At 37.8% G+C, this 17,620-nt stretch overlaps 1 protein-coding gene across 1 annotated transcript in view; it reads right to left on the bottom strand.

The window, feature by feature from the left end:
* LOC107561405 (protein tweety homolog 2-like) overlaps nt 1–17,620 on the bottom strand; it is a 62,411-nt gene that overhangs the window by 31,936 nt on the left and 12,855 nt on the right. The window contains exon 2 of the mRNA XM_016245848.1: nt 2,066–2,241. Within this exon, the coding sequence (XP_016101334.1) occupies nt 2,066–2,241 (176 nt within the window). The remainder of the gene's footprint in view (nt 1–2,065; nt 2,242–17,620) is intronic.

Genomic DNA, 17,620 nt, shown 5'->3' with positions numbered 1-17,620 from the left:
GAAAAATATGTAATATATATAAGACAAAATGTATATATATATATATATATATATATATTTTTTTTTTTAAACGATGCACGATTTTGCAATACCACAAACCCCTATGACACATGATATTTTATAGACAGTCTTAACCACAGGGATGTTAGTCTTTCATAATATTGCCATTTCAATTCATCTCGTAATAAAACATGCCCTTCCCAAATGCTTTACATAACCCTGATTTGTATGGGATGATATTAGACTCAAAATGATTAATAGACGCACGCACAATTATTCATGTACTGCATACATTTTATGCATGTATCTTACTAACCACAAACAAATGCCTTTCAATTTGAGTCTGTGGAATTCAGGATTAAATGATTGTGCAGGGATTTGTACAAATACAGACATGTTTTCGAATAAAAATGTTCTGTTCTGCATTAATATATCATAAATTGCTCGTGCAAAAAGGATTCTGTGCATATGTGGATCAGGTGACACGCGTGCATTAATTGACGTCTAGTTCGCGTCGATCTTGTTCGGTTCATTTGGATTTTGAGACTTCATTTTCGCAGTTTACAGCATTTCACGACGCTCACACACACAACTACCAACGAACAAGGCCCAGTGCAATTCATTAACGTGTACTCGATTTGAAAAATTTGCAAATGTGCGTCACTACACTGAAACAAATGCTTTTCAACCGGTGTCTGCAGAGTTAAGAATTACATTCATGTGCAGCATTTTCTTCAAGTAGAGACATATTTGTGAATACAAATGTTATAGTTTGTATTAAAGTATCATCATTTGTGCATGTAGCGATTAAAATGTGCATTTGTGGATCAGGCGACGCGCGTGCATTAATTCACGTCTTTTCTGAGTCGATTCTATTTGATTCATTTGAATTTTGAGACTTTCGTTCCGCCCTTTTAGCCTTGCCCAATCCACACACACACAGCTCGCGATCCACGAGCAGCTGAGCCTAAGAAAATCAACCACCACTAGATGGCACTAGCCCCAGTCACATGTGCGCATTCCATCAGTACGGTTCTGTGAATGTTACATTGTGTTTTCTTTGTTGCCATATATTTATATGAATAATTTATATTATTCATCGATTAATCGTTTGACAGCACTAATATACATATACGTGTTTTTACAAAATAAAAATAAAATAATCTTTTGTAAAATTTTTAATGTCTTTAGTGTCACTTTTGACCAATTTAATGTGTCCTTGCTGAATAAAACTATTAATTTCTTTAAAATTAAATAAATTCTATTTAAAAAAAGCTATTTTTAAAATCAAGGTTAACGTTTAATATAAATTAAACGCGCGCACACACACACACACACACACGTTTAACTTCATATTAAACATTAAACTTTATTTTTAAAATTGTTTTGGAATGTGGAAAAAGTTTTGATTTGTGAAAATTACAGAGTTTTCATAGCACAATGAACTCTATATCTCAAAATATCAAGGACAATTTGATTCCTCATGACATGACTCAAACACAGAAATGAGGCCATTTTTCACATCATATATAATTTTAATCTGTCTCATCCGTTAGTGTTCTCAGACTCTTCCTTTTGTTACACGAGTAAGTTTTTGCAGTTTATTCACTCGCTGGTTGATTTGTTCCTCCAGACACTTGGTTTTAAAATGACAATACTCATCACCAGCGCTCTGTGCATCAGAAGTAACCAAGCACGTTAGAGACAGTGAGATGCAGAAAGAGAGAGAGAGCAATGGAAGGAAGAGATACAAAGAAAAAAAAAAAAAAAAAGAGGTGGAACATAATGAGGAAGATATGTCAGCCAGAAGTTAGGAGTTAATTTGTCAATGGGGATTTTTCTAGTATTTGCCATGTTGATGCAAAGCTTTCCCATCACTCATTTCAATACCGAAAATTGTGTGACAGATGACAACAAAGACCTTCTTAATGAAATCTTACCATGCCAGAGACAACGATGAATATATAACCACATCATTCTCCCATGCACTTAAAGTGCTTAACTATGCTGCCTGCATCTTGAGCAGCTTTATCCTCTCAGCGTGAGAATGGTGGGTGGTACATACCAGCAGATGAGTCCGGCAGCAACAGCAGCCCAAGTGACACAGCAAGAGTTGGATTTCTTACTTTCCTCTTCCTCCTCATCCTTCCGACAGCAGCACAGGCAGCTCAGGTAGATGGCCAGACACAGCAGGTTCACACCGAGCCCAGCTGCTGCTACACAGCCCAGGAAGATGAGTGACTGGAACGCACAAATACATGAGATATGAGTTTCTTCGTTAAAAAAAAAAAAATTAAAAATGAGGGAAATTTCTCATTCTTTGGAAATGAAAGAGTTTTGTTTTTATCAGTCAACTCAGCCCAATTATGGAAACTAAATTCTACAAGTTGTTCAGATAGCATCACTGTAATGATATCTGCACTAGGAGTTCTTTAACAAATGACCCATCATATTTACATAAAAATGCATATTAAATGTATTTACATTTTCAAATCCTCAAGTCAATATGAAATGCAAATGAACTCCTGATGCATATTGTTTGAAGGGCTGCTAAATGATTAATTGCGATTAATTGCAAAAGTTTGTGTTTACATACTGCGTGTGTGTAATGTGTATATTTATTATGTATATATAAATACACACACATACATGCATAAGGAACATTTTATATATAAAATATTCATATTATATATATTATATATAATATAAATTATATACAAGTATTAATACATGCATACAAATATGTTTTAAAATATATACATATATGTGTGTAAATTTACACAGTACACACACATATAGGCCTAGTATATAAACAAACTTTTATTTTGAATGAGATTAATCGTTTTGCAGCCCTAATTGTTTGTCTTACCGTGTGTGATTTTAATTATTAAAAATGTAAATAACAAAACTAAATAGAAATTTTAAAACAAGCCCCAAATCAATGAATAAGTAACACAAATAAAATAAATCTCTTCATATTAACAAAATAAGTCTTTGACTCTGCTCTTTCCATTTAAAATTAGAGGCTACCACTGCATTTCAATCATGATCCAAACAAAGATGCTGCATACATGCAACATGAGCTGTTTTTAATCTAAATTAGATTGTATAATTTCGAAATTTGAAGCAAAAACAAAATTGTTTGACTTCAGTTTTGTGAAACTATACATAAAAAATATCTGCATGAAACAAAAACAGAAGATGAGCTGAATGAGACGCAGATTCACTCTCTTCCAGCAGGCAGCGCTTAAAGCGTTTCCTGGTTTCCGCTGTAAGCAAAGCAGCGCTGCACTTATGAACTTTAAAATGCATTATACAGAGGCAAGATGAAAAAATACCATTTAAACTTTTTAAAGAGAGTAAGCTCCCCTCGGACATGCATTCATATAAACTCCTACACCTAGTTGAATTGCGATTTGATTAGCATCTCAACTGATTTGAATCGTCACATATTTGAATCGATTTTCAACCGGCTCGCGGTTAAACGTTACATATTAAAAACACATACTGTACTATTAAAAAATATATATATTTTTTTTCATGATCCAATCAACTCCTAATAGATCAAAATCACGACACGTCCAACAATGATTTTCCTGTTTCACTGTGAAATACATCACATTATGCAAGTAAAATGGGTTATGAATGCTTTTGTTTGTGAAACTATAAATAAAAATATCTGCATGAAACCGAAACAGCAGACGAGCTGAATGAGACGCAGATTCACTCTCTGCCAGCAGGTGGCGCTTAAAGCGTTTCCTGGTTTCCGCTGTAAGCAAAGCAGCGCTGCACTTATGAACTTTAAAATGCATTATACAGAGGCAAGATGAAAAAATACCATTTAAACTTTTTAAAGAGAGTAAGCTCCCCTCGGACATGCATTCATATAAACTCCTACACCTAGTTGAATTGCGATTTGATTAGCATCTCAACTGATTTGAATCGTCACATATTTGAATCGATTTTCAACCGGCTCGCGGTTAAACGTTACATATTAAAAACACATACTGTACTATTAAAAAATATATATATTTTTTTTCATGATCCAATCAACTCCTAATAGATCAAAATCACGACACGTCCAACAATGATTTTCCTGTTTCACTGTGAAATACATCACATTATGCAAGTAAAATGGGTTATGAATGCTTTTGATTTTAAAAGGATGTGCAACATGTTGTACTGATGACAGCATTTTTATTTTTTGAAAAAAAAAAACAATAAAAACAAAAATGGGATATGTTTTTTGAGTAAAGTATTTCATGATCCAATCAACTCAAAACAGATAAAATAAATCCCTGTCCAACATTTTTTTCCTCTATAATTTTCCTGTTTCAATATGAAAAATGTTAAATTATGCAAGTAAATTAATTATGATGCTGCTGATTTTAAAAATGATAAAGTCAACAGCTGTGACGGTGGCAGATTTTTACCACATGTAATGGACCAACTACCACCGGTGGCGCGGTGTTTATATATATATAGTCATGGCCAAAAATATCGGCACCCTTGGTAAATATGATCAAAGAAGGCTGTGAAAATCAATCTGCATTGTTAATCCTTTTTATCTTTTATTAAAGAAATTCACAAAAATCTAAACTTTCATTGGATAATACGAATTTAAAATGGGGGGGAAATATCATTATGAAATAAATGTTTTTCTCTAATACACATTGGCCACATTTAACGGCACCCTTTTAGTCAATACTTTTTGAAACCTCCATTTGCCAGTTTAACAGCTCTACATTTTCTCCTGTAATGCCTGTTCAGAGTCAGAGACCATTCCTTCATCCAGAATCTCTCCAGACCCTTCAGATTCCCAGCTCCATGTTGGTGCTTCTTCTCTTCAGTTCACCCCACTCATTTTCTACAGGGTTCTGGTCAGAGGACTAGAATGGCCATGGCAGAAGCTTGGTTTTGTGCTCAGTGACCCATCGTTGTGTTGTTTTTGAGGTTTGGTTTTGGATTATTGTACGGTTGGAAGATCCAAACATCGTCCATTATAGGGTTTCTAACAGAGTCAGTAATTATTGATTTTTTCATCTGTTGGTATTTGATAGAATCCATGATGCCATGTGTCTAAACAAGATGTCCAGGACCTCCAGCAGAAATATAGGCCCAAAACATTAAAAATACAGCAGTATATTTCATTGTACACATGGGGTACTTTTTATCCCTTTGTTCACCAAAACCATCTTGAATGTTTGCTGCTAAAAAGCTAATTCTTTAGTTTCATTTGACCATAGAAGCCAGTCCCATTTGAAGTTCCAGTTGTGTCTGATAACTGAATATGCTGGAGTTTGTTTTTGGATGAGCTAGGATAATTTTTCTTGAAACCCTCCCAAACAACAAGTGGTGATGTAGGAGCTGTTTGACAATTTTTTTTAAGGTTTTCTGACCCCGAGACTCAACTATTTTCTGCAATTCTCCAGCTGTGGTCCTTGGAGTCTTTAGCCACTCAAACTCTCCTTCTCAGCGTGCATTAGGACGATATAGACACACGTCCTCTTCCAGGCAGTTTCGTAACATTTTCTGTTGAGAGGAAATTCTTAATTATTGCCCTGATGGTGGAAATGGGAATTTTCACTGCTCTAGCTCTTTTCTTAAAGCCACTTCACTAATTTGTGAAGCTCAATTATCTTTTGCTGCACATCAGAAATATATTCTTTGGTTTTTCTCATTGTGATGGATGATTAAGGGAATTTGGGCTTTGTTTTCCCTCCTATTTATATTTCTGTGAAACAGGAAGCCATGGCTGGATAATTTCATGTTCATAATCACTCTGGAGTGCTCAAAATTGTGAATATGAATGGGAATATACTTCAGAGATATTTTACTCATAAGAATTTCTAGGGGTGCCAATAATCGTGTCCAATATGTATTTGAGAAAAACATTTATTTCATAATATTTCCCGCCATTTAAAATTCTTATCATCCAATGAAAAGTTAGACTTTTGTGATTTTTAAAATAAAAGAATATATATATATATATATATTTATTTATTACGGGTGTTAAAATTAGCACATTAACGCAGGCGATTATTTTTTCAGTTTAACGCGTAAAAAATATTGAACGCAATTAACGCAGGGGCGGGGCAAGGTTTGACCACCCCACTCACAACTGCTGCTTCCTTCACTTTTTCTCTTGACAAGAAGTGCATTTATTCAGTCGCAGAATGACTGAGAACGGGAGATGTTTCAGACACACGATCCTCTTCACTTCGGTGCCAGGCACGAGTCAAGAGAGCGTGGAAATGGTACTGTGCTCGAAGCGTGTGCTCTTCAATTGCACGCACAAAGGCGCCGGCGCGCTGTAGCCTGTATCCTTTCATATCAAAGCACGAAATAAACTATGTGCATGCAATGCCGTGGTCAGTAAAGTCATGAAGTTACCAAAAAGGCGATTAAAGCTGCCTTAAAACTGTGCATGCATGTAATATATTTTATATGAGTCACATTTAAGAACATGTCTCTGAAATGGTTTTCAAAACTGTCCTGGAGCAGCCCAACACTGTCTCACTCATCTAACACACCCAATTTAACTCGTCGGCTCGTGTTTATTTTAGCACTTCAGTCAGTGAATACGCAGCCTGCAAAACACTAAAATAAATATCAAAAAAATAATACAGTTAAACAAGAAAGTAGCCTAAATAAGAAAGTTAAATAAACCCTGTCTACAGGACGTGAGCTGCGCGGCGTGTCAAAATACTATAAAACTCATTATAATCAGTGATGCTACACTGGATGCGGCATGACACGACATGACAAATCCCCGACAGTAAAATGCCTCATTCTATTTATGAGGCACTGACACAGAGTTCAAATGTCCCGTGTAGACACTAGACAGACTCAACCTGTTGTGACGCGGCGGTGTCGCGAGTCCGGTGTAGACACGGTTCACTGTTTCTCTACTGTTATTACGGTTATTACACTTGTATACAAAACTTTGTATTATGCTTGTTATAGAGTGCATGACGTCACGTGCACTACCGCCGGTGGTAAGCGACCACCGCAGTGACGTGGTTGTCACGGCGACGGTCACAGCCCTAAACAGCATTAAAAAAATCTCAAAATAATAATTGTCATGAGTACAAAAATACAACTAAATATCAGTAGAATAGCATAAACAGCCAGCTTAATAATAAAAGGTTCAGAGACATAAGTCATAGAGAATGAAATAGGACAAGACGGTACAAGAAGTCCTGACTAATCTTATAAGTGTACTTATTTGGGAAAAAAACAAACAAAAACAAATTATCAATGTGCAGAATATGGCCTTTTTGAAAAAGTAATAAATAGAACCCTAATAGAATCATAAAGTCGTAATGAAACCGAAGTAGCAACAGATCTTTTCTCAAAGGATTGGGGGGACTGTCAACTTAAGTTAAAGTTCCACGACCTTGTCCACTATTGCAAGTTTGTTGTTAATGTAGAATGAAGTCACGACCTCCGGATATGTTTTTCCTGAGTACAGACAACGCATTACACTGATAACAAAGAGGTTCTTTCTGGCTGCAACACTGTCATATAACTTAGGAGTTGATAGATCCGGAGCTATTTTAGTCTCAGAGCATTTAATGGGGGCACAAGGTAACACTCTGCCAATGCTTAGTGGCCTACTACACACCATCGTAAAAGGAGAATTATCTCCTTTTTGGCATTGAAAATGGTCTAAACTGTGCTGAAAACCTTTACCCAGACAGGAATCAATGGCCTTTAAGCGGTGACTGAGAATAAATATGACAACTGATGGGGCAGCACAATTATTCAACAAAGCCATACTCATATACACACACACACCATGTCGTATCCCATCCTGCTCTTGGCTCTGAAGAGAAAGTAGGACAGCTATAGCAAGCAGTCCAGAGTCTATATTTGCTGCATCACCATCCCCATTTCCTGCATTGTCTCTGTCTCTCTCAGTTACATCCAACATTCTCTCTTTCATTCTGTGGGTGGTGGGACATCCTAAGCCATCTGCTTCACTCCCATAACTCTAAGACTAATGAGTCAACCTCTCTACCCACAATTCCAGTGGTTGCATTCATCCACTGTGTCAAAGAACCTTCTTCGAAATAGCGTTGTGACGGTGAGGAAATTTTCCCACCGGTTAATCGACGTGTGACAACACCGGTAATACCGGTATCACCGTGGGGGCGGGGCGTTCCCTCTTTTCCTCGCTTTCCTTCGCTTTTAAATAGCTTGTAAAAGCGGCATGCACATTTTAATTTCACATTGAAATAGCGGCAATTCGGTGTAAAGCAATTGTTCGTTTTTAGTTCGTTTGAATTTTCCCTCTTTTCCTTGCTTTCCGTCGCTTTTAAATAGCTTAAAAGCGCTGTGCGCAATTTACTTTTACTTTTGAATTAGCGGCAGTTAGGCGTCAATTACTTGAAGGCAACAACAAAATACAACGTCAAACTCACTTTAGCCTATATATAAAACATAGAACTTTTATTAACAAAACAAATACAAATACACCATGCTATAGGGCAGGCTATGCCTAATATAAAATAACAAATAACTTACATAAAGTTTAAATAGGTATACAAAACCAGGCTAAGTAAACATGTATAATATATAACCAAATAAATAAGAAACGTAGAATGTTTATTAGCAAAACGAGTAAGAAAGCTTGGAGGCACGGCATACACCTTGATGTCAAATAAAATAAATAAATGACACAGTTTCAATAAAGTAAAAATCAGCAAACAATGTGGAACCTATTAAATAAGAAATGAATGTTTAAAAAAACTTCCAAAATCACCTTAGATAAACGGCAAAAGTCAACAGGGTTTTCAAAATCCAAAATATTGCCAAACAGGCGCTTTTGCATTTCGTTTCGAAACTAAATCATCCGCGATCGTCTTGTCTGTCTCACCTCACCTCACTCTTCTTGTCAGTCAGCTCGACTCACTCTCCTCACTGGAGAAATTAAATCTGATCTGTGATGCGACTGTCGTTCGGCACGCTGCATTGAGCAGCCACGTTCAGTTTTTAATTGTAGTGTCTGTTCTTTTACTGTACTAAAAGATTTTTATTACTATAAAAAAATCTAAACGACGGTGGGGGTCGGTGACGCGGTGGGCAAGTGACGTAACTGGTGTTGCGGCTTAACACCGGTATCACCGTCAATCGCGGCAAGCCTACTTCGAAATCACAACAAACAAGATAAAGAACTAGGTTATGCAACCTACTTTTTCACTGAATCTCATGTGAGATGATATGAGTCATGTCAACATTATAAGTAATGGTTTGGATGACAGTTTATCAATTGGTAGTTTGATATAATTTTAACCATCATAGTCTGTCCTGTACTCCATTACCACTGGCTATTGAAAAACCCATACTGATGATTAGGGATGCATCGATCTGATACTCCGTATTGGTATCGTCTCCGATACTGGCATTTTCTGCAGGATCGGGTATTGGTCAGACGAGACCAATCCAAATCCAGTATTGTGCATATACTATTGTGTTATTGTTAAGCCCCACAAAAGCACAAAAACATTATAAAGCACCATAAAGTCAAAGTCCAAGTGTTCTGAAGTCAAGTTGACGTAAACTCTTCTCTCCACTGCGGCTGTCTGTCATCCTCCATTCAGCGTTCCAACTGCGTGTCACGTTCGGTTACGACAGCCAAAACGATGAAACTCTCTTCAAGAGTGTACAGTAACTGAAATGTAAAACTGTTCAAAGAAAAGGCTCAAACTATCGCAGATTTAATAAACTATGCATCAATATCTCTTTCCTTTGTGCTTTGAACTTCTCAATGCATAGTGCTGCACGCTGTGACTCAGTGTTGCTTCAAGCGCATCATTCTGCACACGGGATGCGCATAAGCGCTTGTGCCGCTCTGTATTGGAGCTTTTTGTATTATAATAATTTTGTGCAATGGAAGATTATTTCTAGCTTTTCTTGTTCTGTCCTATGATAGTGTATGTGATGTGTAATGTGTATAGCACACCTACAGTGTCTCATTTCAGTCACACTGTCTGAAAAAGATGAGTCGGTGTCTAAGCCCCTCCTCCACCTTTGAGGATGGAGAATTCCCCCATCAGGCATTTGTGAAGGGCAAATATGGGTTGATGAAGGTACTGTGATGAGGAAATGGGGGGAGGAGGTATGCAGACTGCCACAGGGGGGTCTTATGGGAGGGGAGGGGGACATATTAGGGAACGAGTGTGTGTTTTCCAACTGAAGAGTGGCGATGTGAGAGGTTGTGTGGTTGAGGGAGGCATATATGTGTGTGCGTGTGTGTGGGTGCTAATCACCAAGGGGAGCAGTTGGTGTGGAAACAAGGGGAGGAAGACTGGCATTATATTTAATGCTTTTGGCCAGAGACAGGAAAAAAAAAACACACACACAAATACAGTAAATAAACATCACCATGGCAACCTCTAGCTACTTGCTGCCCTTGTAGTTAAGTCCTGGGACAAAGTGAAAAGAGGAATTATCATAGACTATTTTAATGAAGCTGCATGTGACTACATGGCTGGAATTACCTTGACTAAATCCCATGATCTTCGTGAACTACGAGAAACTTGTTCTATCTGACAGTGAAAAGCATTGAGATTAGTGACGGGTGGTGTAAGATAAATCCTATATCATAGCAGCAACAGAATTGCACACACTACAATATAGGTATTTTGGATATGTATTTCTGCCATATATACTGTGTGTATATATATATATATATATATATATATATATATATATATATATATATATATATATACACACAGTATATATGGGTCATTGACATAAGGATTTTCGACAGGCCAATTTTAAAATACAAAAAATTTATAATATATAGTGTAATTGTTCAAACATTAAGAATGTTGTGTACACAATTAAAAATTTTAATATGATTTCAAGTAATTTTAGTGTTTTTTTATCATGAATTGGCTGTAGCCTTAAATGTCATGTGGTGCGACCATGATTTATATAAAAATTTATTAATTTCTGTATTCATAATTTCAGAGTTGCCTTCTTAAATGTAGTTAGCAGACTTTTTTTCTGTAAACTGACAGCGAACAACTCTTGTTCGCTGTCGTCATTAGGGCCTTTCGCACCGCGGGAACCTTTTCATAGTACCAGAACTAATTGTGGAACTACCCACTTTTTGCCATTTTCGCACCGCCGGAACTGGGTGCGATCTTAGTATCGGACTGCCTTTTTTTCGAGAACCAAATTAGCTCCTACTCCGGAGCAGGGTCTAACCAGCACAACTGGTACTAATCATGACGCAAGTAGACATTGATTGGCCAAACGCGTATGAAAACGCCCTCACCTGCTATGATTTACTGCATACAACTGATAAAAGTTTAAAAAAATGCCATTCACTTAAGCATACTGTAGCAGTGATTCATATTTCAACCACAGAAATTAGATATTTTATTTTTAATTTAATACAGTTATTGCTATTATTGGTCGCACCACATGATGAGTGGTCGCTCGAAATGACACAAAAACCTTATATTATTAGAAAATCTATTTAAAGAGACATCTGAAAAGTGCAGCACATGGCATTAACTGCAGGCACTTCTTTAGCCCCAGTTATTTCAGAACTATGCCCAATCTTGGCTGCTAAATTGATCCTTCGCTGGGAGTTTGATTAACAGGCGATCTGACCAAATATAACGCCAATTATGACAGACAAACCAGACAGGAGAGTAGATTAATGTCGGTGGAACTTGAAAAATAGTGTGTATTGACGTCCTTTCACGGTTGAAATAAGATACCATCTGATGATCATTCATGTTTATTACATACTATAACTAGTAAAGATGAAGAGACGACCCATTCCGCTTGAACTGAGGCACTACAGCGATTTGTCAGGACACATTAAAGAGCCACAAAACTTTAAAACATATTGGCCGATATTTAGCATTTTTCAAATATTGGCATCGGCCGATAAGTTTTTCCTGTTTGGCCGATGTGTTAGAGTTGGGACTTTTATTTTGACGGCGCTAAGAACGGCAGTGCCTGAGCACACAGTTCTCACATCCTCCCTCTTGTTCGCTGTCGTCATTAAACATACTCTAAACATTGTGTCAACTTATTTCGCAAGTATGGAGAACAGCGATAGATGGACGGATGCTGAAGTGCAGACACTTGTAGCAAATGTAGCACTGCCAGTTGTCGTTGGAGATTCTTAGTCCTCCTTTCCGTTCTTTCAATCGCCTTACGTATATGTCGACTTTCCATGTCCATTATTGTGAAACCCGCGAGACACAACAAAAACACAGCTCCGATCACAGCATCCTCCAACCTCCTGTTGTTAATGTTGTTGTTCTGTTTCTGTTGTTGAACGCCGCGCACAAATGACGTCGCTGTCGACCGGCTTATGTCACTTCTTAGTACACGCTGTTTGTGCGAATGCAACCCTTTAAATGGTACTGGGAAATAGTTCGCGCAAAATCATCCCAGTACTTTAGTACTGTACATTTAGTTCTGGAACTAAAGCGGTGCGAAAGGCCCAAATAACAGTTCTGTCTAGGGGTGCTCCGATTGATCGGCTACCGATCATTATCGGCCGATAATCACGTTGGGATGATTGATCGGCGGTCTCTAAAAGGCCGATCTCAAAAAAACGATCTCAAGCTGATGACGCTGCCGTGAGAGGTTTGGCACGATAATTATAATTATAATGCTGAAGGTGAGGTACTTAACTTACAAAGTAATTTGACGTAATTTCACAAACAGCGTGAGTGAATCACCGCACGCGCTCTCTCTTTCACTCTCAAAATACGCAAATGTCTTCAAATCACCACATCGTGTCTGTCAATAAGCGAGCTGCACGCTGCACAGTTGACAGGAATTGACACTTGCACAATCGAGGCAGTGTCACATCATCACTAAAGTTTATACAAGTAAAGTTTTTACATTACTTTTTAATTATTGACAGTGTTTAACCATTCAGTGCTCGCGCGCGCGCTCTCCTGTAGACCGTGCGCTCATGCACACTTGCAGTGCACACACATAATGCCAGGTTCACATTACTCTGTTTGCAGTGCGTGGTATGTGGTGCATATTTTTTCCGCGCTCATGTTAATGGATTAAAGCATTCACACTGCACACGGCAGTGCGTTCAGGAGCGGTGCGTCTGCAGCAGTGCAGAGATCATTTCCGCACTTTCCGAGTAGACTTTCCGAGTCTATTATTGCTGTGATACACACGCTGAATTAAAGTGACAGCACATTTTTTGCTGTACATATGAAAACGAAAATGTAGCAATTGCACCATAAATGCATATAATTAAAGTATAAGGTCTTTCACAGTCAACACATATGGCTTGTTGGCTAGTTTTAAAGCTGTATGCATAATTTCGGAGTTGCCTTCTTAAATGTAGTTAGCAGACTTTTTTTCTGTAAACTGACAGCGAACAACTCTTGTTCGCTGTCGTCATTAGGGCCTTTCGCACCGCGGGAACCTTTTCATAGTACCAGAACTAATTGTGGAACTACCCACTTTTTGCCATTTTCGCACCGCCGGAACTGGGTGCGATCTTAGTATCGGACTGCCTTTTTTTCGAGAACCAAATTAGCTCCTACTCCGGAGCAGGGTCTAACCAGCACAACTGGTACTAATCATGACGCAAGTAGACATTGATTGGCCAAACGCGTATGAAAACGCCCTCACCTGCTATGATTTACTGCATACAACTGATAAAAGTTTAAAAAAATGCCATTCACTTAAGCATACTGTAGCAGTGATTCATATTTCAACCACAGAAATTAGATATTTTATTTTTAATTTAATACAGTTATTGCTATTATTGGTCGCACCACATGATGAGTGGTCGCTCGAAATGACACAAAAACCTTATATTATTAGAAAATCTATTTAAAGAGACATCTGAAAAGTGCAGCACATGGCATTAACTGCAGGCACTTCTTTAGCCCCAGTTATTTCAGAACTATGCCCAATCTTGGCTGCTAAATTGATCCTTCGCTGGGAGTTTGATTAACAGGCGATCTGACCAAATATAACGCCAATTATGACAGACAAACCAGACAGGAGAGTAGATTAATGTCGGTGGAACTTGAAAAATAGTGTGTATTGACGTCCTTTCACGGTTGAAATAAGATACCATCTGATGATCATTCATGTTTATTACATACTATAACTAGTAAAGATGAAGAGACGACCCATTCCGCTTGAACTGAGGCACTACAGCGATTTGTCAGGACACATTAAAGAGCCACAAAACTTTAAAACATATTGGCCGATATTTAGCATTTTTCAAATATTGGCATCGGCCGATAAGTTTTTCCTGTTTGGCCGATGTGTTAGAGTTGGGACTTTTATTTTGACGGCGCTAAGAACGGCAGTGCCTGAGCACACAGTTCTCACATCCTCCCTCTTGTTCGCTGTCGTCATTAAACATACTCTAAACATTGTGTCAACTTATTTCGCAAGTATGGAGAACAGCGATAGATGGACGGATGCTGAAGTGCAGACACTTGTAGCAAATGTAGCACTGCCAGTTGTCGTTGGAGATTCTTAGTCCTCCTTTCCGTTCTTTCAATCGCCTTACGTATATGTCGACTTTCCATGTCCATTATTGTGAAACCCGCGAGACACAACAAAAACACAGCTCCGATCACAGCATCCTCCAACCTCCTGTTGTTAATGTTGTTGTTCTGTTTCTGTTGTTGAACGCCGCGCACAAATGACGTCGCTGTCGACCGGCTTATGTCACTTCTTAGTACACGCTGTTTGTGCGAATGCAACCCTTTAAATGGTACTGGGAAATAGTTCGCGCAAAATCATCCCAGTACTTTAGTACTGTACATTTAGTTCTGGAACTAAAGCGGTGCGAAAGGCCCAAATAACAGTTCTGTCTAGGGGTGCTCCGATTGATCGGCTACCGATCATTATCGGCCGATAATCACGTTGGGATGATTGATCGGCGGTCTCTAAAAGGCCGATCTCAAAAAAACGATCTCAAGCTGATGACGCTGCCGTGAGAGGTTTGGCACGATAATTATAATTATAATGCTGAAGGTGAGGTACTTAACTTACAAAGTAATTTGACGTAATTTCACAAACAGCGTGAGTGAATCACCGCACGCGCTCTCTCTTTCACTCTCAAAATACGCAAATGTCTTCAAATCACCACATCGTGTCTGTCAATAAGCGAGCTGCACGCTGCACAGTTGACAGGAATTGACACTTGCACAATCGAGGCAGTGTCACATCATCACTAAAGTTTATACAAGTAAAGTTTTTACATTACTTTTTAATTATTGACAGTGTTTAACCATTCAGTGCTCGCGCGCGCGCTCTCCTGTAGACCGTGCGCTCATGCACACTTGCAGTGCACACACATAATGCCAGGTTCACATTACTCTGTTTGCAGTGCGTGGTATGTGGTGCATATTTTTTCCGCGCTCATGTTAATGGATTAAAGCATTCACACTGCACACGGCAGTGCGTTCAGGAGCGGTGCGTCTGCAGCAGTGCAGAGATCATTTCCGCACTTTCCGAGTAGACTTTCCGAGTCTATTATTGCTGTGATACACACGCTGAATTAAAGTGACAGCACATTTTTTGCTGTACATATGAAAACGAAAATGTAGCAATTGCACCATAAATGCATATAATTAAAGTATAAGGTCTTTCACAGTCAACACATATGGCTTGTTGGCTAGTTTTAAAGGAAAAGAGCACTTTTAGATAAACAAGGCAATAATAGATGCACTCGTGGAGGTAGGAAAACAAAGTTCTTTATGAACCGCAGGATTGCTTGTAATAATAAATATTTCAATGCAAAAGGAAAGGCAGTAGAGCTGACTATTTCTGTCAATGGTAAGTTTGTGATTATGTAAGAAAAGTAACTTAAATGTTTTGCCACTTGCTTGAGCAACTTAATATATAAATTTAGAATTAAATGCAAAAGTAAAAAGCATTGAATGATGTGTTGCTTATATGTATTGTGTTTAAACGTCTGTAAAAGATTGGATTACTGTACTGTGTAAAAAAAGAATTGCAATGCTGAAAAAAGCATTTTAAGTGACAATGTTTGGATTTGAAATAAAAATAATGGAATGATAATAATGTTGGAATAAATGTTGTGTTTGTGGTAAACAGCCACGGATCAGTAGCGGACTCCTGTGTGAAAGCTGCTTCCCCTCTCACAAGAGTCACCTAAGAGGGGAATTTCCCCCATTTTCAAAAATGAAATTCAGGCCCTGAATAAATGTCTAAAAATCCTGATTGGAGTATCACTATAAATAGTTATAAACTATAAAAAGAAGGCTTTAAAAAGATCGGTATCGGCAGATACTGCTTTCGGTGATCGGCCTCAAAAATCATGATCGGAGCACCCCTAGTTCTGTCTAATACGGATTGAAGAAGCCTGTCTAACAAAGGTATTAAAATGTATACAAAAAAGTATTATAACGATTGCTTTTATATTATTAGTAATAGAAAAGTTAAACATTATAATACTGTCTCCAGCACTCAGCAAATACACATTTAAATCTGAACAAATCTTTGAATGTCTATTAATGAACATTTGATTTTACAAACCTTGCAAACTTAGTCGAATCTAGTTGAGATCTTGTGAAGTGTGCATTTGTATCCTGCATGATCTCTTGTGCTCTGTGTGACGGTCGGTCTGTGCGAATTGAATGCGGACAGGAGTTCAGCCTCACTGGAAATGTGCGATTGACAAAATTTTAACTCGTGATTTCAAATTATGCTGCTCTTTATCCATTTGCCCACTGTCATATCCATGTCATTTTCACTGTGTGCTGTATGTAAAATTGTAAAATTATGTTACCTTGGCTTAAAAATAAAAATATGATTCCCAATGCACACAAACTTCCCAGATTACTTAGTGCCCTGTTGGTTACAATGTTGACTTTTTATTAAATATTTATTTGTGAAAAAAACATTGTCATCTAAAGTATAAGTATGTTTATTTTACACATTTGTTTTTTAATCCATTTTCAAATGATTTCAAATTTCTTAAATATTAATTAAAATAAATAAAATTATATCGGCTTTGTATCGGTCACCTTGCTTTCCAAGATATCGGCATCGGCTGTCAAAAAAACAATATCGGTCGACTACTACTTTGTATTATGTATGTATTGTGTTATGTAACAAAAATCAAATGGAGTTCTTCCTTGTCTTGACTTTTATTTATCTTTGTTTGATAACATATAGCAGTCCTGCTAATAACCAAGCCAATATATCCAACACGGTACACATCTCGCCTGTCACATACAGAAGATATACAGGTAAAGAAATGGAGAAGCCCACAAAATGATGTAGAAAGTGTAAACAAGAAGGATAGGAAGGGAAGAGAAAAATATTGCTTTTGTGTGTGCAAGAGAGAAACGGACAGAGAAGGAATATAAAGCATGCAATAAAGATTCAGAGCCATTATTATGAATATAATGAATCGCTTCAGAATACATTCAGAATACATTCCAAAATTGCATAAACAACACCCATGTTGCAGCCTTATCTGGCCTTACCAATGTTCTCTCGGTCACAAACATACACACTGGCACAGCAAAAGTGAGTGTGTAATTATACCAGTCAAACAAATACAATGTGCACACACACAGAGGGTGTGCATTAATACCAGGCACACATGAAT

This window comes from Sinocyclocheilus grahami, unplaced genomic scaffold, assembly GCF_001515645.1.
Source record: "Sinocyclocheilus grahami isolate Dianchi unplaced genomic scaffold, SAMN03320097.WGS_v1.1 scaffold771.1, whole genome shotgun sequence".
Taxonomy (NCBI): Eukaryota; Metazoa; Chordata; class Actinopteri; order Cypriniformes; family Cyprinidae; genus Sinocyclocheilus; species Sinocyclocheilus grahami.
The sequence above is the reverse complement of the archived record's forward strand: the minus strand, read 5'-3'. Positions and strand labels throughout refer to the sequence as shown.